This window comes from Myotis nattereri, assembly GCF_964212035.1.
Source record: "Myotis nattereri genome assembly, chromosome: 1".
Taxonomy (NCBI): Eukaryota; Metazoa; Chordata; class Mammalia; order Chiroptera; family Vespertilionidae; genus Myotis; species Myotis nattereri.
The window spans coordinates 204,588,722-204,611,439 of NC_138075.1; the positions used below are offsets into that span (position 1 = coordinate 204,588,722).

The 22,718-nt window shown below is 42.7% G+C and overlaps 1 protein-coding gene across 1 annotated transcript in view; it reads left to right on the forward strand.

The window, feature by feature from the left end:
• ATP8A1 (ATPase phospholipid transporting 8A1) overlaps nucleotides 1-22,718 on the forward strand; it is a 211,479-nt gene that overhangs the window by 116,622 nt on the left and 72,139 nt on the right. The window contains exons 23-24 of the mRNA XM_081092781.1: nucleotides 11,561-11,699; nucleotides 12,185-12,249. Coding sequence (XP_080948907.1) covers nucleotides 11,561-11,699; nucleotides 12,185-12,249 — 204 coding nt within the window. The remainder of the gene's footprint in view (nucleotides 1-11,560; nucleotides 11,700-12,184; nucleotides 12,250-22,718) is intronic.

Sequence of the window (22,718 nt, forward strand, 5' to 3'; positions counted from 1 at the left end):
CAGGCCAAGCGGTGACCTGTATTACCAGGAAGGCAAAATTATTCCAGAACAAGAATATCGTTAAAATGCAAAACAGGTTATTAGCGTCGTATCAGGTACTTGAGGCGTCCTGGCCCCATTTTAGGAGAATTGTCGCATCCCCCTGGGTGTGTGGACGGTAACACCTCTTTGTCTCTCTCAGTCACAGCTTGAGAGAATTTACAGTTGTGTCATGCTTCCCCACAGCACACTTGAGCTGTTTTCCTTCTTTAACCTTATTCTTTTGAAAGATAATTAATGTATTTGGACTTGTAACTTTAGATTATGAAACCGCTATCGTGTTGGTCCATATTTTTAAAACTCAGATTTTTTTTAAAATTAAATTAAGCATTCATTTACTTGTTTTTGGTCAGAAATAATATCAAATAAGTAACCGAATAATTATGAAGCTTTTTGCTTCAATACCAGTGGCTTCTCTGTAATTTCTCACCTTCTTTGATCTGCCATTTTACCTTTATTCCAACATATTTCTAAGACATGTAGATTTTTCCCCCTCATACTTATACTGCTGGGTTCCTTTGAAAATTAATGGTACAGAAGGCAGTGATCTTCCTTATCAGGGAAGATACCATAATGAAACCGTTGGTTGAAATGCGAAGGTATGTCTTCGTGGTAAATATAGTCTTTGAAAATTTTGTTACATTTATTTGCTTCAATAGACAAACTTGATTATATCTTTAGCATTGCACAAATTACAAATTAATCACTTCTCATGTTTATGAAAGCAAATTATTTGTCTTGAGCACGACAGAGCAGAGAATGAGATACTAGACCTGCCTAGATTGGGCAGTGACTAAAGCAGTATTTGCTCAGATAAAGTTCTTCTTTCCTTTTCTGCTGTGTTCTGACTGCTCCCCTGACCAGCTGTCCCCATCTCTCTCTCTCTCTGTCCTTCGGCCTCCCTATTGCCTGAGACACAACAATATTAAAATTAGGCCAATCAATAACCCTATAGTGGCCCTTACGTGTTCAAGTGAGAGGAAGGTTGAATCTATTCAGCAGACTTCCTCGTTTTCTCATTTTAAGAAATGGCCACAGCCACCCCAACCTCCAGGAACCACCACCCTGATCAGTCAGCAGCCTTCAACACTGAGGCAAGTCCCTCCACCAGCAAAAATATTACGATTCACCGAAGGCTCAGATGATGTTTAGCTATTTTTAACAATAAAGTACTTTTTCATTAAGGTATGTACATTGTCTTTTCGGACATAATGCTTTATTGCACACTTAATAGACTGAAATATAGTGTGAACATAACTTTTATATGCACTAGGAAACCAAAACAATCATGTGGCTCGCTGTATTGGAACATTCACTTTATTGTGGTGGTCTGCACCCTCACCTGCAATGTCTCCATGGTATGCCTGTAATCAGAAGGCTGTATTCTTGGCATCATCTAGCTGTCCTTTGAATCAAATAGCAATATTGTGTTTTACACACATTTTTTAAATTTATGGTTAATGGGGAGAAACTAAGATGGCGGCATAGATAAACACCGGGAAATAGTCGCCTCACACAACAATTGAACAATATCCCAAAGGACGGAGCAAACATCGTCCAGAACAACAGGAAGGCTGGCTGAGTGTAATTTCTACAACTAGAAGAAAAGAAAAGCACGCTGAGAGCCAGAGGAGCTGCGGAGGCTGAGTGCAGAGGTATGGCGGCGGCTCGCGCGCGCAGAAAGGGGGTGGCACCTGAGGACTCGGCTGTCTTTTTGAATCACAAGCTCCCGACCGCTCTGAACTCCGGTTCCGGGAAGTCTCTGGGGACCCAGGACTCATACGGGGAGAGGCTGCTCTGTCAGGCGGCAGCGGGCGAACTTGAGGGCGGATTTCCCTCAGAGGTGCTTGCAGCCGTTACCGGGACACTGAGACGCGTGACTCCGGGCGCGGAGAATCAGCCATAGCCTCTTTCTCCGCCCTTTTGACTCCCTGAGACCCCGCCCCACCCAGGCTGCAGCAGAGGCTTTTGCATGTGAATGTACCTAACTACAGCCCAGCCAAGCAGACCCGGAACTTCCAAGAGAAGGCCCAAGGCCCCGCAGCGGCTTGCATTGCTTCACAGCTGAGCCTCTTCGTGGCTCCGGCTGTGTGGCCTCAGGCAGGGGCTGAATTAGCACCTCCTTAGATCCAGGAGCCACTGTACCCAGTGGTCAGAGGGGGACCATTCTCCCACTTCAGACACAGCTGCTTCCCACAGCCAATTGGCCTGGAGGTCAATTCCTCCCAGTGATCCTACAACAACCAAGGCACCAAGAGTGCACCAAGAGTGTCCACCCCAGGTAACTGGGGAGGCTGAGCCACTGGGCCCTACAGGACACCTGGCGCGCAGGGCCACTCTATCAACACAGGGAAGCAGCCAAAATGCGGAGACAAAGAAACAGGTCACAATTGGCAGAAACGGAGGAGGCCAGACGACTGGATATAGAGTTCAAGGCCACGTTTATAAGGTTTTTCAAGAATTTTATGGAAACCGCCGATAAATTTAATGAATCCCTCAAGGAGTATAGTGAGACCATGGAGGACATGAAAAAGGACCAACTAGAAAGTAAGCATACACTGAATGAAATAAAGAATAATTTACAGAGATCCAACAGCAGACAAGAGGATCCCAAGAATCAAGTCAAAGATTTGAAATACAAAGAAACAAAAAATACCCAACCGAAAAAGAAAAAAGAAAAGAGATTCCAAAAATATGAAGATAGTGTAAGGAACCTCTGGGACAACTTCAAGCGTACCAACATCAGAATTATAGGGGTACCAGAAGGAGAGAGAGGGCAAGATATTGAAAACCTTTTTGAGGAAATAATGACAGAAAACTTCCCCCACTTGGTGAAAGAAATGGACTTACAAGTCCAGGAAGCGCAGAGAACCCCAAACAAAAGGAATCCAAAGAGGACCACACCTAGACACATCATAATTAAAATGCCAAGAGCAAAAGATAAAGAGAGAATCTTAAAAGCAGCAAGAGAAAGACAGTCAGTTACCTACAAGGGAGTACCCATCCGACTGTCAGCTGATTTCTCAACAGAAACCATGCAGGCCAGAAGAGAGTGGCAAGAAATATTCAAAGAGATGAATAGCAAGAACCTGCAACCAAGATTACTTTATCCAGCAAAGCTATCATTCAGAATGGAAGGTCAGATAAAGAGCTTCATGGATAAGAAAAAGCTAAAGGAGTTCATCACCACCAAACCAGCATTATATGAAATGCTGAAAGGTATCCTTTAAGAAGAGGAAGAAGAAAAAGGAACTCTTACCATTTGCCACAGCATCGATGGAACTGGAGAGCGGATAAATACCACAAGATCTCACTTATTTGTGGAATATAATGAACAACATAAACTGATGAACAAGGACTGATCCAGAGACGGAGAGGCTTTGATTGGACTGTCGGGCCTTGGAGGGAAGGTAGGGGAGGGTGGGGGCAAGGGGGAAGGATCAACCAAAGGACTTATATGCAAGCATATAGGCCTAACCAATGGACACGGACAACGGGGGGGGGGGGGGTGAGGGGATGAGCGGGGGGGAGGGGGGGTAGAGGGTACACATATGTAATATCTTAATCAATAAAAAAATATTAAAAAAAAATTTATGGTTAATGTGTGTCCTCCACTAGAATGAAGCTTCATGAGGGAGGGACTGTCTTTATGGTATTCATTTCTGTATCGTTAGTGCCTGCTTCTCTGGCCTTTGTTAATCACTGAATAAATATTAGACAGATAAATGAATGATTCAGTTAAATGATTTATTCAGAAGCTACATTTATTTAGTAGGTGCTTGCTTAATGGAAGCCTGATTCTTGTTACTAATGTAGTTCATGCTTTCTGTACATCAAGGATGTTGGTATCAATGTGTTATCACTAAGGATTAATTTAGGGATATGTTAGCCTGGCTGGCGTGGCTCGGTTGGTTGAGCATCACCCTGTGCACCAAATGGTTGCAGGTTCTATTCCTGGTCAGGGCATATACTTGGGTTGTGGGTCCGGTCCCTGATTGGGGCGCATACGGAAGGCAACTGATTGATGTATCTCTCTCTCCCTCCCTTGTCCCTTCCTCTCTCTCTCTGGAATCAATACAAATATACTTTTTAAAAAACATTCAAAATGTAGAGATGTATTTGAAAAGGAGCTAATAATTTTCAAGAATGCATTCTATGGAAATTTAGACTCGATCATTTAAAAAACCTGTCCCTCACGTTATGCCATATGTGAATGTGAGAAGCATATAGTAAGAAAGATTCAACAAATGGCCAAATGCATGTCAGGTTCCGTTCTGGGCCCTGGGGCACAGCAGGGGAAAAAGAAAAACCCTCACGGTGGGAGATAGGCCTGCACTTATATACTGAAAATATACTTCCAGACGGGCTTAGCGCCCTGGGCACTGAGATTGGGCATTGAGGTCGTGATCTTTTTCACATTCTTTCCTTTACTCCTCCCCAAAACATGGTCAACACTTCTGGGATTTTTTTTTTTTTCAAGACTGCCTTGATGTGGCAGAAGATAGATCAACCATTACGCTCAGCGTGACTAAATACAACAGTTTAGTGCCCTTTGCAACACGCGGCAGCCCGTGGTTTAGAGGATTGCTAAAGAAATCTAAAACTTAATGGAAAACAGGACTTTCTTGAACATTTATGACTGCCAAGTCCGCAGTAACTTCTGTATTAGAGTGGAATGCTTCTTCAGATAAAAGTACCACTTCTAAGTAGCTGCAAATATCACTTTCATTTGTACTAAAAAGTGCCATGTACTAGATGAAAATCTGCATGATGTACTGGTGATGGGGTGGTTTAGCATTCCATTAGTTTCCTGTTTCACTGTTTGCTTACGAACATTTGCAGTCTGTCAGCTCGTCTACTAATAAGACCTACAACTTTTTGAGCATCTACTAAGCTCCTAGTCCTAGGCTGTTTACCCTGATTGTCTAGTTCAGGGGCCTCTAGCATCGGATACACAAGACGATCCACTGGAGTGAGCAAGAAAATGTTATAACTTCTGTTTCAACTTCTGTTGCTGCTTATGTGTGATGTCATCTTTTTTTTTTTTATAATTTCTGTCTTTACATTTTTGATGCAGTATATAATTTATTAATAACAGCACAAATATGTTATACAAAAATATAGCAGTGTCATAAATAAGTACTCAACATTTTTTTCCTAGCATACTGTTACACACACACACACACACACACACACACAAATCTTTGAGAGGACTGATCTGATTTCATCCTCAAAACAGCTTTCTTAAATTCGTGTCATTGGCCTTCCCTTGCTGATGGAGAAGTTTTTAGGTAAGTTAAGTTACTTGCTGAAGGACACATACCAGTGGTTGGCAGAGTAGGGATTCAAATCCCAGCTCTGTCTGAACTCCATGCTATTTTGCCAGCTGGGTGTAGAAGAAAGCAAGAATGTATGTAAAGCAGAGTAGATATGGAAAACAGAACCTGACCAAAAGTGTAGCTGTGTGATCCCTAGGTGGCCCTTGGAGACGGGGGGCATTGTCGAGTTCAGGGTACATCCACTTAGTAAGGCAGCCTAGCCCCTGTGTACTCCGTGTCATGGGATGTACTCCTGTCCTTTCAAATGAAGCTGGAAATATGCTCTTCATAATTTTCTCTCAACTCGTCTCTCGAATCTTCTTGTTTGAAGTACTTAAGATTTCCTTAGAACTCCAATCACATGCTTCTCCCTGCTGGCCTGATAGATTTCCTCCTAGGAACGCTTCGTGGTAGACTTTCCGCCCTGGGTATTGCTGTCTTCTCAACTCAGATAAGATGGATGTGTTGTTTTTGCAGGCTACACCCAGTCGCCTCTCAAATCCTGATTCTTTTCAGCTGGGTGTGTGAATTCTGGCTTTGTTTGGAAAACCCTTAGCTGTGTGAGAGTTCAAATATAATTTCTATGGTTCAAAAAGCACCAAGTTAAAACCTACTTCTTGGCCTTGAAACAGTTAACCGATGGCCAATGAGCCATTCCAAACTTTTAAGGCTCTTAGTCCTCATGCACTGCCATCCAGGTTAACCTGAAAGGAAAGCGATATGAGGTTCTCTCCTTTTAAATTAGACCCCGTGGTTGTGCTAAAAGATGTTGAGAGGAAAAAGCATAAGGGTGAACGATGCCTGGTGGAATGCAGAGCAGAGGGGAGCCCTGAACTGACTGTGAATCCCACAGCCACCAGCACATCCCTGTTCCAGGGTCACCATATCTTAAAGCTAAAGAGGTCTCAGTAGCCTCTGACATGGTCTTGTGGCCTCCAGTCTTCCTAGTCCATCCCCAGTGGGCCACCAGCGAACTTTCTGAAACCTACGTCTGATTCTGTCCCTCCCCTTCGAGAATTCTGCCCTAGGTGCCCTTTGCCTTGGGATCCTGGGCATAACACACACACCCTACCATTTCCCTTCCCTGCCGGCTTCTCCAGCCTCATCTTTTCCTGACATACTACTCAGAAAAAGTTTGGCATGACTGACCCCGTTGCATCTCAGAGCAACCCCATTAAAGCAGTGTTACTTACATCGCCACCACACCTCACTTTCACTTATTGTTTCCACATTGACTAGATGGCAACTTGTCAAGCATAATAGGCTTTTGCACACCTCTGTCTGTGCACATGTGACTTCTTTGTTTGGAATTCCCTCCCCCACCTCTCCTGATTGCTTGGCCGACTCAACTCTTCCTTTAGGACTGAGGTCAAGGGTTAGCTCGTGCTGGATGGGTTTTCGAGCCACCCAGACTAAGGAGATACTCTTTCCTGTGTTTATCCTTTGTAGACACAGACAATTCTGTGTTTACTTTGAAGCGAGTGTGTAACACACAGCAATGTGATTATTTTTAGGGGGAGCGGTTTCTCTCTGGTGGTAATCCTGCGTTACAGGGAAGGAGGCTCTGTCTGTAGTTTAGGATTGCCAGGAGAGGAAAGAGAACTGGGCCCAGAGGATCTCAGGCCAGGATGGAAGGGGAGGGCCTGCCCAAGGGAATCTCCATAGCAACCAGTCAGGATGGAGCCCAGCGCAGAGATGGGCTCCTCTCTAGCATAGCATTCTGCATCAGGGGGTCTGCAGACTCCACAAGGGCCAGACCCACCCACTGCCTATCTTTGCAAATGAAGTTTTACTGGAACACAGCCCTGCCCATTGGTTTACAAATTATCTCTGGCTGTGTTCATGCTAAATGACAGAATTTGAGTAGTTGCAGAAGAGAAAGCCTGGCCCTCCAACCCTGAAATATTTACCATTTGTTCCTTTACAGGAAGAAAAAAAAAAAAAAGAATGGTCACTTGCTCTAGAGAGCAGTTCTCAGAGTTCAGTTCTCAAGCCAGCAGCATTGCCACCATTGCACACCTACAGGCCGCAGCTCAGACCCATTCAGAGAAAGTCTGAGTGCGGGGCCCACCGATCTCTGTAATCAGCCCTTCAGGTCATTCAGAAAACCACCAGTCTAATAACGTGGGCTTAACTGCTGGGATCCAACCCCAGTGGGTCCAGGGGTTCCCAAAGGCGTAGACGGAGTCGGCGAAGAAGGAAGGACATGGAGACAGCGTTCAGTTGATCAGCAGCCTAGCCAGGATCTCTAGCCAGGTTCTGGTCAGGATCTCCAGCGAAGTTCTGGTTAGGATCTCCAGCCAGGTTCTGTGTCCATGTTCTCTTGCTAGGTTCTCCAGCCAGGTTCTCCAGGTTCTCCAGCCAGGTTCAGTAGCCATGTTCCCTTGCTAGGTTCTCCAGCCAGGTTCTGTCCAGGTTCTCCAGCCAAGTTCAGTCACCAGGTTCTAGTCAGGTTCTCTTGCCAATTTCTGTAGTCAGTTTCAGTCCAGGATCTTTTGCCATGTTCTCTCGCTAGGTTCTGTCTCTAGGTTCTGAGGCCAGTTTCTGTCCAGGATCTTTTGCCATGTTCTCTCCAGCAAAGTTCTTCTGTCTCTAGAGAACGTTCTGTGTAGGTTCTGTGCCTAAGTTCTGTCTCTCTTCCAAGTTCTGTGTTGTTACATCTGTATTTATACCAGTTGATTCCAATCCTATCAATCTCTATTTCAAAGGTTAGGGCGTTTCTTATCTCCATTCCAGGGAGTAAAGATTATGTAGCTTAAGCATGATTGTTCGTAGTTAAAGTGATTAATTACCCACCTGGCACTTAGTTAAGAGGTTTTATTCCCTCCCTAACTTCAGGGGAAAATCCCTACCTGGGGAAACAACCTTTCTCAGAGACCTTGGTTAAAACACATAGTGCCAAGAAGGTGAGCAAACATATTAAGAACAGTATGCCATATATGCCAGGTCCCTTGAAACAGCAAGCATGGACCGGCTCCCGGCACTTAACTACAGCCAGGCATGCGGGGTCTAGGAGAAACGGGTACCAATAAAAGGCAAGGGGATACAATCAGGAAACAGGGAGGGGAGCAGATGAGGATGCAAAGAATCTCTAATGATGCCTCTGAAATACAAATTCCATGAAGGGAGGAACTCACCATTGGATCCCACCATATTGCCCTGTGCTACCTGCGTGTCCATTTGCGAGTGAATGAATGCGGGCGTGCGGGCGTGCTTGGGATGGAGCCAGTCCCAAAAGGTGACTCTGAGCCCGCAGATGGGATCGGGGAAATAGGTCCACCTGGCAGGTGTGGCTCAGGACTGAGGCTGAAACCCATTTGTAGCAAGAAGGTACTACTGAAGACTGAAGAGCAGGGACGTGTCTAAACGTCAGACGATTTGAATGAAATTCTGACTTTCATTTCATCTCAGTTTCACTTCCCAGCCCTGCCTTTGGCCAGGTATTGGTTCTGTAGATTTTGTTTTTACCATCATAGCTCAGCTGTGCCTCTGTTTGACCTTAGATAATGTACTCAAGCTTCCCGAAGCTATTAACTGGATTAATAAATGTAAAGCCCTCCGTGTCTGGTCCACTTCCTCCAGTAAGGAAATAATTTTGTCGTATTTCTAGTCACAATCTCATTTCATGGTGAAAAAAAAAGATTACCAAATATTACTAGTGTTTTATTCCAGCGGTAAAACTTTGCTTATTGATATTATTCCTTCATTTGTCTTTGAAGAGACTTCTGCCACGCTGTCCATGTTGCAGCCTGAAGCCTAAGTTGATATGAGTTTCATTATTACACTTTTCCTCATTTAGCATATATCACAAACTTTTTAAAAACCAAAAAGTGCTACAATATTTGCTAATATGGAAATAGGTCATTTTGAGGTTCTGTTATTTAACAAAATATCCATGTGTTGGGGAAAAAAACATACTATCTAAACCAGTGATGACGAACCTTTTGAGCTCAGCGTGCCAGCATTTTGAAAAACCCTAACTTAACTCTGGTGCCATGTCACATATAGAAATTTTTTGATATTTGCAACCATAGTAAAACGAAGACTTATATTTTTGATATTTGTTTTATATATTTAAATGCCATTTAACAAAGAAAAATCAACCAAAAAAATGAGTTCGTGTGTCACCTCTGATACGCGTGTCATAGGTTCGCCATCACTGCTCTAAACCCATCTTAATACATTTTACCATACAGCTTCTAAGTACTCCTGTGAAGGTTTTTATACTCACTAGGGTAGCTATTTTACATTGATATGCCCTTTTTTTAAGAACTCTGCATATATTATGAACATATGAAAGAGAAAATAAGATTATTGAGGGCTTTACTAGGTGAATAAATATTATTTCATGATTTTTCAGTGATAACTAAATCTATATTATGTCAAGGAGTCATCAACCTGAAACTTTAATAACTTTTGGCGGAGTGACATTTTGAAAGTAAAATTAGTGTCTGGGTGTTTTTTTTTTTAATTCCATAAATGCCATGGGAATTTTATCACGTTTCAACACTTGCTGAATATGTAATTCCCATAGTGCCCATTAGTGGCCATCTGTGTAAGGTAATACATGTTTGGGATGAAATTGATTACGGCCTAAACACTCCGGTGTTATGATCAGGAAAAGCACACAAAGTTCGCGTCTTTTTTCTAACGATCATTGTGGGGCTAAAGCTGTGAATTTCCAGAGCCAGAGCAGCCTATCACTCATGATCCTAATCTCACCATAAGGGACACCAGGGCCAAAGGAGAGGAGATGGAGAGACTTTCACTAAAAGCAGTAAGTGCTGTTCTCGAGGAGCTAGTGGGACAAAGGGGGAAATTAACAGGCGTCGGAACATGGTATTTCCTTTGTAGGCATCGAAGGGAACCCAGTGCAGTTTCGTGAATATTCAGACTATTTCATTACCTTTTAGAAATTCCTGTTGCAGCCACCAACACACCTCAAGGTTAACTTGTAACTTTAATCAGCATATACGTTGCTGGTCCAACCCCCTTGGTCCTTTATATTATTTCTGCCTGATTTGAAAATCGCTTTCATTTTAACTGTGCAAAACAGGTGCTTCTCTTCTTTTAAATACGTTTTCAGTGTCATCTCCTCAGTGCATTTTATTTTTATTAGATGAATACCGGTGTACTTCCTGAGCTCATTTATCTATCCCCTTAGAGTAGAGCGAGAAAATAGACAAATATACTTGTTTATATCTTTCTAATGAATGTATTCACACCTTGGCTCTCACATTATCTACGTATCTACTGGTGAAACATATTACACACAAAAAAATGATTTTTTGGTTTAGAAAAATTTGAGAGCTTGCGTCACTGAACTGTCCCCATGATCATCTTAAAATCTGATCACGTCTCCATAGAATATGTGGCATTTGAAACTCATCTATATCCTGATCGTCCCTGGGATGTAGGCCAGAATGACTTAGGTTCAAATGCCCTGAAAGTACACAAAAGAATTGATAGAATCATTGTCTAAACATTGAAATACAGACATTGTGATGTTGGCGTAGTTGATGCTAAACTGCCCTTCCTTTTCGCTGTTAAACTTCTTGATGATAATTATTCATCAGGTTATGATAGATTTCAAATCTGTTTTCCATTAAAGATACCAAAATAATACTGTCTCCTTAAAGGAGGAAATTTACCTTCCTGTCTTATATTTTGTATACTAAGAAGTCATGCATCAAGTGCTTCTAATAGTTGTAGAAGTTATTTGGAATATATTGAAAAGAAAATGGTCTAGAGCACAGCAATACTGAATAACATTTGGATTTGCTTGGGGTTTTTTGGCTTTTTAAAAATGTATCTTATTGTTGAAAATATTACAGATGTCCCCTTTTTATCCCCCATTGCTTTTAGGGGGATGTGATTTTAGTAGCTGCCTGCTTTTTTTTTTTTTTTAAACTAACTTGATTTTCCCCTTCTATGGTGTGTTTGTTGTTGCTATTATTTTCAGAATCTGTTTCTTAGCTTAGAGAGAAGTAAGGTAGGACGGGTTAGCCTCAGTCTCATACCAAAAGCACTGGATGAAAATTAGGGATCCTTAAGAGAGAGAACACAACGGGCGAGTTGGAATTTACACCAGAGTCCATGAATGACCATTAATCTTGTTTTTAAAAGCATATGCATACTTCAGTGTTTTGTTCTTAGAGGATCTAAACTGGTTTTCTTAAAATGTTTACCACTTATTTTCCCAGAATCTTCAGCTACTTGGAGCTACAGCCATTGAGGATAAATTACAAGATCAAGTGCCTGAAACCATAGAAATGCTCATGAAAGCAGACATCAAAATCTGGATCCTCACAGGGGACAAACAAGAAACTGCCATTAACATTGGTAATTCACCTAGTTCAGACTTTAAATGTGATGCTTTTAAACAGCTTGATACATTATAGAAGATAGAGATATTTCAAGATTTGAAAGATTTGATACTTTAAGAAGTCCGTATTTATATTATTGGGCTTATCTATCAACTTATGGCCCCAGTGCCTCTTTAAAATTACAGTGGTTATATATCATAGCTCTTGTAACCACATAATACCCATTCTTCCCTTTGTATCATTGCATACCCCCATTTTTTATCCACAATTGGCACGTGTAGATAACATTTCCGCAGTTATCTGTGAAAGTCTAGAAATTGGGATTATGGCAGGTTGTGTATTGATGCTTGTTTATTTGACCAAAGGTTATTTCTGAGATGGGAATAAGAAGGTTGCCAGTTTCCATTCATTTTTTGGAAACAGGTTCTTAGCTCAAGCTGCCATAACATCTCTCGAGAGGAATGTATTACATCAATTAATTCACTTTATGTTTGGACATAGGACACTCCTGCAAACTTCTGAGGAAGAACATGGGAATGATTGTTATAAATGAAGGCTCTCTTGATGTAAGTACAATCCTATTTTTAAAAAATTCTTGAACAACATAGTCATCTTGTAGTATTTTATATTAAGACTAGAGGCCTGGTGCACAGATTCATGCACCAGAGGGGTCCCTCAGCCTGGCCTGTGGGGATTGGGCTGAAACCGGCTCTCCAACATCCCCCGAGGGGTCTCGGATTGCGAGAGGGTGGTTCTCGGGTGACACACCCCGGAATTGGGCTCCCTCCTCTCTGGTTCCACGTGCATCACCCAAGAACCAAGAACCCCAGCTGCCAAGTCACCACAGCTCAGCAACTCCTGTGTTGAGCATCTGCCCCCTGGTGCTCATTGCAAGTCATAGCTACTGATTGGATAGTTGTTTAGGCTTTTTATATATCTGTGAAAATATTTTATCTTCCTGGGGTTAAATGATACCTTATTACTACAGTTCTGCTTTAATGTAATGTGCACTGTTTGAACCACGTTGATGTAAGTAGATTGCAGCTTCATGTCTGACAGCTGCAGGAATTGCTTAATGTGAGACCAGAAAGCTGCCTCACAAAAGCATCATGGGAGGAGGGTACCAAGTGATCGCAGCTGGTTCATATCTATCTGTATATTGTTGATATAATATTCTGCTTTAGCTTCTGGTGATACTGTTTATACAGGGATGGGCAGAAGTAGGTTTACAGTTGTTCATATAGAAAAAGGCATGCAAGTTACTATTATTACAATAGCTTTATTAACTGTGTTTTGTGTACTCACAACTATAAACCTACTTTTGCCCACTACTGTATTTTGCTTTTAAAAAAAGTGTGAACACTATTGAACAACACAAAATAACCATTGCTAATAGGAAAGTTTGGTTTTTTAATGTTGTATCTTCTGGGCTGTAATATAAATTTTATGGAGGTCTTTTTTCACGGCTGTGATCCCCTGAATTTGTATTTGAGGAAGGAGGAAAGATTTGTTAGGTGCACAGTGTAAAGTAGACGTTGACAAAGAAATATGTAGGTCAAATGACCTGTAAGTATTTTATAGTAAAGGTGACAATTTGTAACTTAAGGTGGAAGACAGAACAGGAGAGGTGGTTATACAAGTGCTTGAAATAGTCATCATGTCACAGAGAGCAGAACAGAGAAAACCTTAAAATCTGAGGTGTTGGTGAAGCTGTGAGGCCAAGGACAGAGAAGGATGGAGAAGAGGAAAATGCTTAGAATTCGGGTATAGAACAGAAACTGTAACAGAAAGAGTTGACTTCTGATTTTTACATGGGAATAATTATCTCTTCCTTATTTATTCTCAAAACAATCCTTGTGATGTCTTTCCCTTTCTTGTGAAATCTTTGAGCAAACTTTTAAAAATGTTTTTATTGATTGATTTGAGAGAGAGAGAGAGAGAGAGAGAGAGAGAGAGAGAGAGACAGACAGAGAGAGAAAGCATCTATTTGTTGTTCTGCTTATTTATGCATTAATTAGTTGATGCTTGTATGTGCCCTGACCAGGGATAGAACACACAATCTTGGCACATCAAGACGACATTCTAACCAACTAAGCTACCGAGCCATGGATCTTTGAGCAAACTTGTTGCCTGAGGAATAATATGTGTTTTTGCAACCATGAAAGTTGCTTATGCCTTAATTATTGGAGAAGTACTTTTTGTGAACCAAGCTTTAATCTTAAAAACACAAACCAAAAAAAAAAAAAAAAAAAAAAAAGCCAGCCTGGTGTTAGAAGACTTTCCTTCATATTTTTTCATGCACTTGGCCCCCTGCTAGGCACTGGGAGCACACCACTATACAAAACATGGGGACACCGCCCCTTAGAGCTTACAGCAAATCCAGTCTCCACCCTGAATGTGTGTTCATTTTGGTTTATTTATCCAAGTTACTATGTTGTGAAAAATTATGACTAAAACAGCCCAGCCTTCCAAAAGCTTATAAATAATAAGGGGAATAAAATGCATACACGTGACAATACAAAATAGGTATGTAAATAAGATAGGTGGTTTGCTATGAAAATATTGTGAAGTTTAGGGAAGGATAAAGTAAGTGGCATTTAGTTAGATAGAGGTGAGTCATTCAGTAAGGAGGGAGTATTTGAAGCAGAAAGTTATTGCAACTAAGTTCATATGTGGGGCATGAAGGAAAAACATTGAACTTGATTACAGGATTGTAATTTTTAAGTGTTCTTGTTTGAAGAAATATAGGCACATAATCTATAATAATAAAAGAGTAATATGCTAATTAGACCAGATGTCTTCCGGACGTCCTTCCTGAGGAAGCCAGGGCAGGAGGGAAGCCAGCCTGGTCCCGGGTGCCTGCGGGTGGCTGGAGGAGGAGGGAAGTAGTCCAGGTCCCTGGTGCCGGAGGGAAGCCAGTGCCAGCAAGGGGGCGGGGGAGGAAAGCCTACTCTTGCATGAATTTTCATGCATCGGGCCTCTAGTTCAAGTTATAAAAAGAGGGAAAAGGACAGATGACAAACAGTGTATCTTTCAGACTGGTACCCAGTCCTCCCTGGGAACAGCCACTAGTTCCAGTTTCCTGTGTGTTTGTGCAGAGGTATTCTGCCTTATGTGTATGCCTGTGTGCACCTCGTCTACTAAATTACAGCGTACTGTTCACACTGCTTTCTACTTTGCTTTTCATATTTTTGGGCGAGTGTCCCCAAAAAATGTATATATACTTTGAATGATTATAAAGTTAGTGTTTATTAGCATATAGTTCATTTTCAAAATTTAAAAGACTGCAAAAATAATTTGTCAACACCTGTTTTCAAACTGGCACTGCTGATTAAGCAAAGCAATGGAATCGCAAACATCAAGAATCATTCTGGTCACCTGTTGCCAGTTTTGTACCATAAACTTTTATCTTGTATGTATCCCCATAAAAAAGTCTAGTGGATAAATTTTCTTTGTTCAGAGCTTAGTCTGGCTTCACCCATTATTTCAAATCAGTTAGACCTGAAAAGAAGTGAAAATTACGTGTTATCTGCTGTTAAGGTGTGTATGCATGTTTTGGGGACACCCTGTATATCTTAGCAATTGTTGTGTCACAGTATGTGTGAAGCTACCTAGTTCTTTTTTTAATGGCTGCACAGTATTTATAAGGCCCCTGGAAAGAAATGACCCAGGGAGCTGAAACCGGAAAGGCCGGCTGAGGTCAGAGTGGAGAGCTGGGCCTGGTTTGAGAATTTGCCCTCATAAGTGAGAGGGCGACTTCATCAGCCTCTTAAAAGAGGTGAGATGTGTGTGAGCAATTGTACCCGAAACTTTATCGAGTTTAGAAGGGCGGGGAGGCATGGGGTGCAGGCAAAGGACCAGGATGGGAGCTCGGAAAGAAGACATGAGGGCACCAGAGCCCAGATGTGGTGTGAGGGAAGTTCAGGGACCCCTGTCCCACGCGGTCCCTGGAGAAGGAACCGTCCAGGTGGTTCCAGAGCTGGGCTTTCTGAAAACCTCAGTGGGAGCATTCCCACGGACCTGGAGACGGTTGGGCCTTGGTCAGCACCATGGGTCATACTCGGGACACGGTGTTTCTGACCCTTGAAGGAAGTCAGAGGCGGGCCCTGTGACGCGGAGGCAAAGGCATGACGAGCCACGCCTGACTTGACACGTGATTGGCTGGCCTTAGGCTCTCACCTTTGCAGAACATGGCAACCTTGCTTCTTTTGTTTTCAGCCGTTTCATCCTTTTTCTTCAACTCTTGGGTAGACATGTTCTTTAAGTGTTCTGAGTATCAGGTAAAGAGTAATCTCAAGGGGAAAAAGTGAAATGCCAAAAATATTCCATGTACCGCATCATGTGTTGTTAAGACAGTGGCCTTTATTTTTATTTTGAAGTTTCCAAGAAGGTAACTCAAAAGTCATAACCACCTCAGGTATCTGCACTACCTTTTTCTCCTGGAGGAGGCAGAGATGGGAGTCTCCTGGGAATACTCAGTTCCACTGAAAGCAGGGACCCTGTGTCTGTCTGTTTGGTTTACCATTCTCTCTCAATGCTCAGCAAATTGCCGAGCACATAGTAAGTACGCCATAAATATTGGAGAAGTCCGTCTCGGAGTCATTTTAATTAGGGGCTTCTTTAAAAAAAAAAAAAGTGTATACCAGTTTAAATTTGGTTGTAATCAACCACGTCTGATATCCTATATAATAAAACCCTAATATGCAAATCAATCGAACAGCAGAACGACCGGTCGCTATGATGCACCCTGACCACTAGGGGGCAGACACTCAACACAGGAGCTGCCCCCTGGTGGTCAGTGCGCTCCCACAGGGGGAGCACTGCTCAGCCAGAAGCCGGCTCACAGCAGCACTAAGGACCCCTTGGGGGATATCTGACTGCCCTGCAAGAGGGTACAGGCCAGGCTGAGGGACTCCTCCTCCCCTTCCAATGCACAAGTGTTGTGCACTGGGCCTCTAGTTTAAAATATAAAGTGATTAGCAGTGTCCTTTGCAACTTAAGGGACACTTGGGGTGGAAGATCACAGACAAACCCTATGGCCACATGGATTAACACTGATTTGTCCAGCTGCAGACTGCCCAGCATTCTAGCTCTGCTGTCTGGGGGAGGTTTTTCTCCCAGGGAGTTAAGTGGGGACTGTACAAACCTGGCTGTTTAGGGTCAGGCCTGCTGTGGGGCACTCATTGGCTTCTCAGCAGGGAAGGAAACATCACTTTGCATAGCTCCCTCAGATCTGATGTCATAAAATCCAAGGCCGAGTTTTCAGGCAAATCATTAGATGTGCTAGAATGCCCGTGGGTTAATCATTATTTATTTTTTCGTTGCCATGGAAAAGAAGAGCATCCTGTGTGTGCACATTGGGCTGATGGTAATGAAATATGGGACTGCCATTCCATCAGCAAAAAAGAATAATTAACATTTAGGTAATAAACTTAGGCACGCAATGTCTTAGGAAATAATATAATGGGAAGTAAATTGTGGGTGTGTGTTTTGTCAAGTGACAGTTCCAATGAATGTATTCAAGTGATTCCATGAAATAACACAATATTTAAGAGCGCTGTTCTGCCCTCACTGGAATGGGGACCCTGGGCAAGTTGAAATCAGATAACTTCTCTGAAGCCGTTTTGCTGCCTGTAAAGTGAGGATAATGTTACCCTTGGCACACGATTAGTGCAGGACGTGGCACATAAAAACGAGATGTTATGAAACTTTATAGAAAAATCATATTTCAATAGCTTGCAAGTTGTTTTGCATAATGATCTTTTTATTATGAAAAGTATATTCTTTTCCCATCTTTTAATTTTTTCTTAAGAAAGCAGGTTATAAATGCAGATGCTTTTGCATAAGTGATGCATATTGCAATGAACTGTTCAAATTTTCTACCAAAATATTATCTCTAGTACTGTGAAAATTTTAAAGCTGGATCTCTTTTATTATCTTGAAATTGTACAAATAAAGTATCATCTTTAAGCCTCCTAGATTTCCAAATAGAAAAGCCTTTCTCCTGGCGGTGATAGTAAAAATAAATCTTTGTCTTCCCATAATCCAGCTCATCTCAAAAAAAAAAAAAAAAAGCCATTTGGCTTTTTAACTTTCTCATTTTGAATTTCAACACAGTTATCCTTCTTGGATAAATAATGGCTGTTCAACAATTTTTAAAGCCTTTAAATAAAAATATAAACCCAAACTACAGCTGGGTGTCCTCACCCTGTTACCTGCAAGGCTGGTGTTAAATGTTGCACAGTCAGCAAATGTGTTTCTCAGAAAGTCGATCATAATTTTTTAATTTTAGAAAGTAAAAATTTTATGAAGCATCATTAAGAATCATCTAAAGTTAATCAAAATCTGTTAGATACTTATCTATAATCTATAATAATAAAAGCATAATATGCTAATTAGACTGGATGTCCTTCTGGACATTCTTTCGGATGACCTCCTTTACGAAGCCAGGGCTGCGAGGGAAGCCTAGGTCCCGGGTGCCGGAGGGAAGCCGGTGCCGGCCGTCGGGGGAAGGAAGGCCTACTCTTGCGTGAATTTCGTGTATCGGGCCTCTGGTAATACATAGATAATTTAGGTAATTTGTATAATTTTTTGTCATGCTACTTTGAACCACTTTGGGGGGGGGGGGGCGGATTCTGGTTATTTTCTTGATATAAGAAGATTTCCTTAAGGGTCTAAAATGGCAGGAAGGTCATAGTAGTGGCTTCAATGGGTACATTGTACTTCTTCCCTAACTCCACCAGGCATTTCTCAGAAACCCCTTCCACTTAATGACTGGATCCAGGAGATTGTTCCAGCATCTATTTTATGGCTTTGGGTTGTCATACAGTAATTTGTTCAAACAAATTTGCTTAAAGTCTGTTAAAACTGGAAACATCTAGAAATGTGAACTAGGAACGAGGGAATCTCATGTCTTTGCCTCCCAGTGCCTGCTTAGTGCCTTTCAAAATGTTCTAAAACAGTTCTGTCAGGATTGGGTTTATGTTGCACTAAGGACTACGATTATATTTAGTATTCAAATCCCCGTAGCATCCCAACTCTGTAAATCTCTGTTAATACTCTCAGGTGACTCAAAATATTAGTTTGGGAAGATCTGACTCATTGAGATAGCTCGGGATTTTACTATCCTCACTCATCTGGTGAGTCTGGGATGGGTGGGAAGGACCATCATTTCTTAAGCTACTAACTCTTTAAGTGCCAGGACGGCCTTTCTTGAGTCTTATATGCTCGGTCTCCTTCCTCAAGCATCTCTTTCCTATAGACCGTTGTGGGATCTGCCCTGTGTGCTAGGGCTGGCTCTTAAATCCATTCTCCCCATTTTTACCTTCTCCTTTCTACTGTCTAGCTTCCTGGAAACCAGGAAAAGGACAATTATTTACCATACTAGAGGCCCGGTGCATGAAAATTTTTGCACTAGTCGGGGGGGAGGTCCCTCAGCCTGGCTTTCACCCTCTCGCAGTCTGGGACCCTTCAGGAGGATGCCCACCTGCTGGCTTAGGCCTGCTCCCCGCAGCTGTCAGCCTGGTTTGTGGCTGAGTGGAGTTCCCCTGGTGGGAGCGCACTGACCACCAGGGGTCAGCTCCTGCATTGAGCATCTGCCCCCTGGTGGTCAGTGCGTGTCATAGGGACCGGTCATTCTCATTCTGCCTGTAGGGTCAATTTGCATATTACCCTTTTATTATATAGGATAATTATTGAATCCACAGGAATGATGGTTACATATGTATGTAGAGAGCTTGGAGAAACACATTTCCTCCCCTAAAAGTCAGAGCTTCCAATGCTGCCAAGGTTAACTCCTGAGGAGGCCTTTCCCACCTCTCTTGGTCACCTGGGCACAGGCTCTGCTGCTGCTGCCATGCACACTGGCCTGCGTAGGATCCAGCACCTCATCCTGGGAAGCAGTGTATGGATCCCAAAGGAAAATGCAGGTCTCTGGCTTCCTGTGAAAAGGAAACTCCACACCCCTGCAGGGTTCTACACATTGCGGTTAGCGTCATAAAAATTAAAGTAATTAAAAAACAAACAAACAGTAGCTTACATTTATGAAAAACTTAATATTTGTACTGGGTACTGAACTGAGGCCTTGACAGGGACAATCACATTTCCACGGGAAACATTAGTGAGCAGGTCCTGTTATGGCCTCTATGCTAAGTGTCACTGAGGATGTGTCTAGGTCATCGGACTCCAGAGACTAAGCAAATAGGCATGCCTTGGCCTCAGCCACCAGCTACTCTTCTAAAACAAGAATAATAACATTTTCTTTAGGGTGTTGTGGTGATCAAACAGAGCAACCCATTTGAAATACTTAGAAACAATGCCTGGCATTTAGTAAGCACTTAAGAAATACAGACCATTCTCATGCTCATCATTTTTATTTTAGCTTTATTATTCCAAGAGGGCAAGAGTGAGAGTACCTTAATGCCATCTGCTTTAAGAGGTGCTTTTAAACAGCCGTCTTTTCACTCCTTAAATTTCCTCCTTAATCGGAGACTAGAACCCCAAGCCAGCCCAGGTTTGTTTATGGATACCAATGTTTCCTCTCCCCCCCTCCCCCCCACTGATACCTTTTACAGAAAATGAATTGTTAGCCACATTTCATATTAGCAAGCATAAGAATATATATTTTTCAACGCCATGGTAAAAGGAAGCCTTTACGGGATTGTTCACTTTTTTCCTAGCCGAACTTGATTTTCTAACACCATGTAAGCTTCAAATATAACTTACAGAACATTCTTGACATGAATGGTGAAGTTGTCATCTGTACCCTTTTAAGTTCGACGTATATGTATTATGCAGACAGACCTCGCCGTTTGGGGACCAGCCACCGTTGAGCGGCCTCTGAAAGGAATCCAGCATAAGCACGTAATTGACTCGACTCCAGAAAAGGGGGGCAAACAGAACTCGGGCTGCTTCAGGTTTTGTCTCCATATGTCCCATGAGTCCAATCCAGTGCATTTTGTGTTGCTTTGAAAAGTAGTCTAGGCAGGTTTGAAACCACACTGAGTTTCCCTCCACCGCCAGCATTGGGGCTTTCGTAGTGTGGATTTTCTCTTACTGTTACTAACAAAGCTGTTTCGGCCTTTGTGGCTACGTTTTAAGATCTTAGTTTAACTTTTAAGTTGCTAATGTATCCCTGCCAGAAGCAAAGCTCTGTCCTGTTGCAAGAATTACATTTGAAAGAAATGGGTTAGTGAAAAAATGTAAACAGTACCAAAAATGAAAATAACATCTGAGCAAATAATCTGCTCTCCTCTCCTCTAATTTAAGACGGTGTCAGCCACAAGCCCAAGTATGTGGTCGTAAACGTTCCATCAAGCCCACTGTTTGGTCTCCTAAGACCTGAATGTGTCCCCTTTTCTTAAACAAAATCCAGTCATCTTGGCTTGTGGGCAAAACCTTAAGTGAAGTTGTTCAGGAATTCACAGTGTTTCTGTTTGGAGACGTTCCCTCCCCCAAGTCTGAATAGTCTTTATCTCTTTTGCTATTGGCTAAGCATCTGAACTCTTCCTAGAGGAGACCTTGAACTCCAGATAAATACTTTCTAACCAGTGTGTCCCTGGCTGCTGCCCTACTGGCCTACTGACACTTCTGAGGGGAGCAGCCAAGCCTTGTGACTTTTTTGCATCTCTGCCACCCTTATCTGTTGATGAGTTTATAGGAAGCCCAGCGCGTGCCAGGGGTGTCTGCATAGGTTGGTTTCTTCCCTGGGGGGAGGGGGGTGGGTTGGGGGGGGGGGGGCTGGTGTTTGCTCAATCTCAGATAAAGGCTGTGAGTTCACATAGCCAGCCAGTGCAGGACCCTGAGTTTCAACCTAGATTGCGCTAAGTCCAAAACTGTTGGTTCTTTCAGTTTTTGAATACCCACGCTTTCTCCATTGGCGGCAGGCACTCATTCAAAGAAGGAAGCAATCTGGGAGGCAACCCCACGTTTACTAACTTGTCCCTACCGCCTTCCCCCGCTCATCAACGGAACTCCATTGCCGCTGAAAGAGGGGTGTCCTCCCGGAAAATGGTGCGTCTGGGGCAAAGGCGTTTATGGAATTCAGGAAAGACCCTCTATTTTGTTTTACTGATACAATTGACCCTACGATTGTATCGCGTGCACATACGAAATAGTAGAAATGACGTGCATTTGCACGGAGTAAATAGAGCAGATTCTTCTGTATCCCTACATAAGATTAGGAATATAATGGCTAATTAATGCAAACCATTATGAAAATGGGCCCAGCATTAGCTTTCTTTGTGGGTCTGGGAGACAGGTTCTCACAGGCCCCGGTTGTTACTGTCTCCAAAACCGTTGAATTGGTCATTTGCTTATTTTCAAAAAATCAGTTGTGTATTCTGAGCCGCCTCTTGGGCTGCATTGGAGGCAGGGGAGAGACTGGCTGTCTGCCGCCCGGAGGGGTTCCTCCGGAGGCTTCCTTCCGCCGCCTCCGGAGAATATTTAATACCCAGCTCGGAGTAAGTGTTTAGGGGCCTTTCAGTGGTGGTTTAAAATAATTACCATAAGGGCTTTGGTGAAAGCCTTTATCCACAAAACTATTTAAATGATATAATTATATCCCCTACCTCACTCTTCCTTCTTTTCCCTGGATGTGTCTCTGTTTGCTCTGTGCCCCACCCAACACTGAACATAAACTTGGACCCGGACTCGACACTTTCTCTCTCTCTCTCTCTCTCTCTCTCTCTCTCTCTCTCTCTCTCTCTCCAGCGAACCCACAGTGAGATGAGGAGGTATCTGCCTGATGGAACCTATCACCATCCCTAAACCCAAACCCCTGCCCAGGGGCCAAGACAATTTACCCAGCACTACTGCTTCCTCTTCTTACCTTTTCCATGTTGTAACCCTCGACTTTTTTCAGATGGCATGACCCCACAGGGATATTGGACCATTTCCTCAATTACAGTGTTTTATACCTACCCCCAACCCAGGAATCCTATGTGTGTGTATCAGCAAAGCATGGGGATTTTTTGTGTCTTTCCCTCTACGTGTTTAGCAATATGTATTGATTAAATGCACTTGCTTGGCTGTCTTC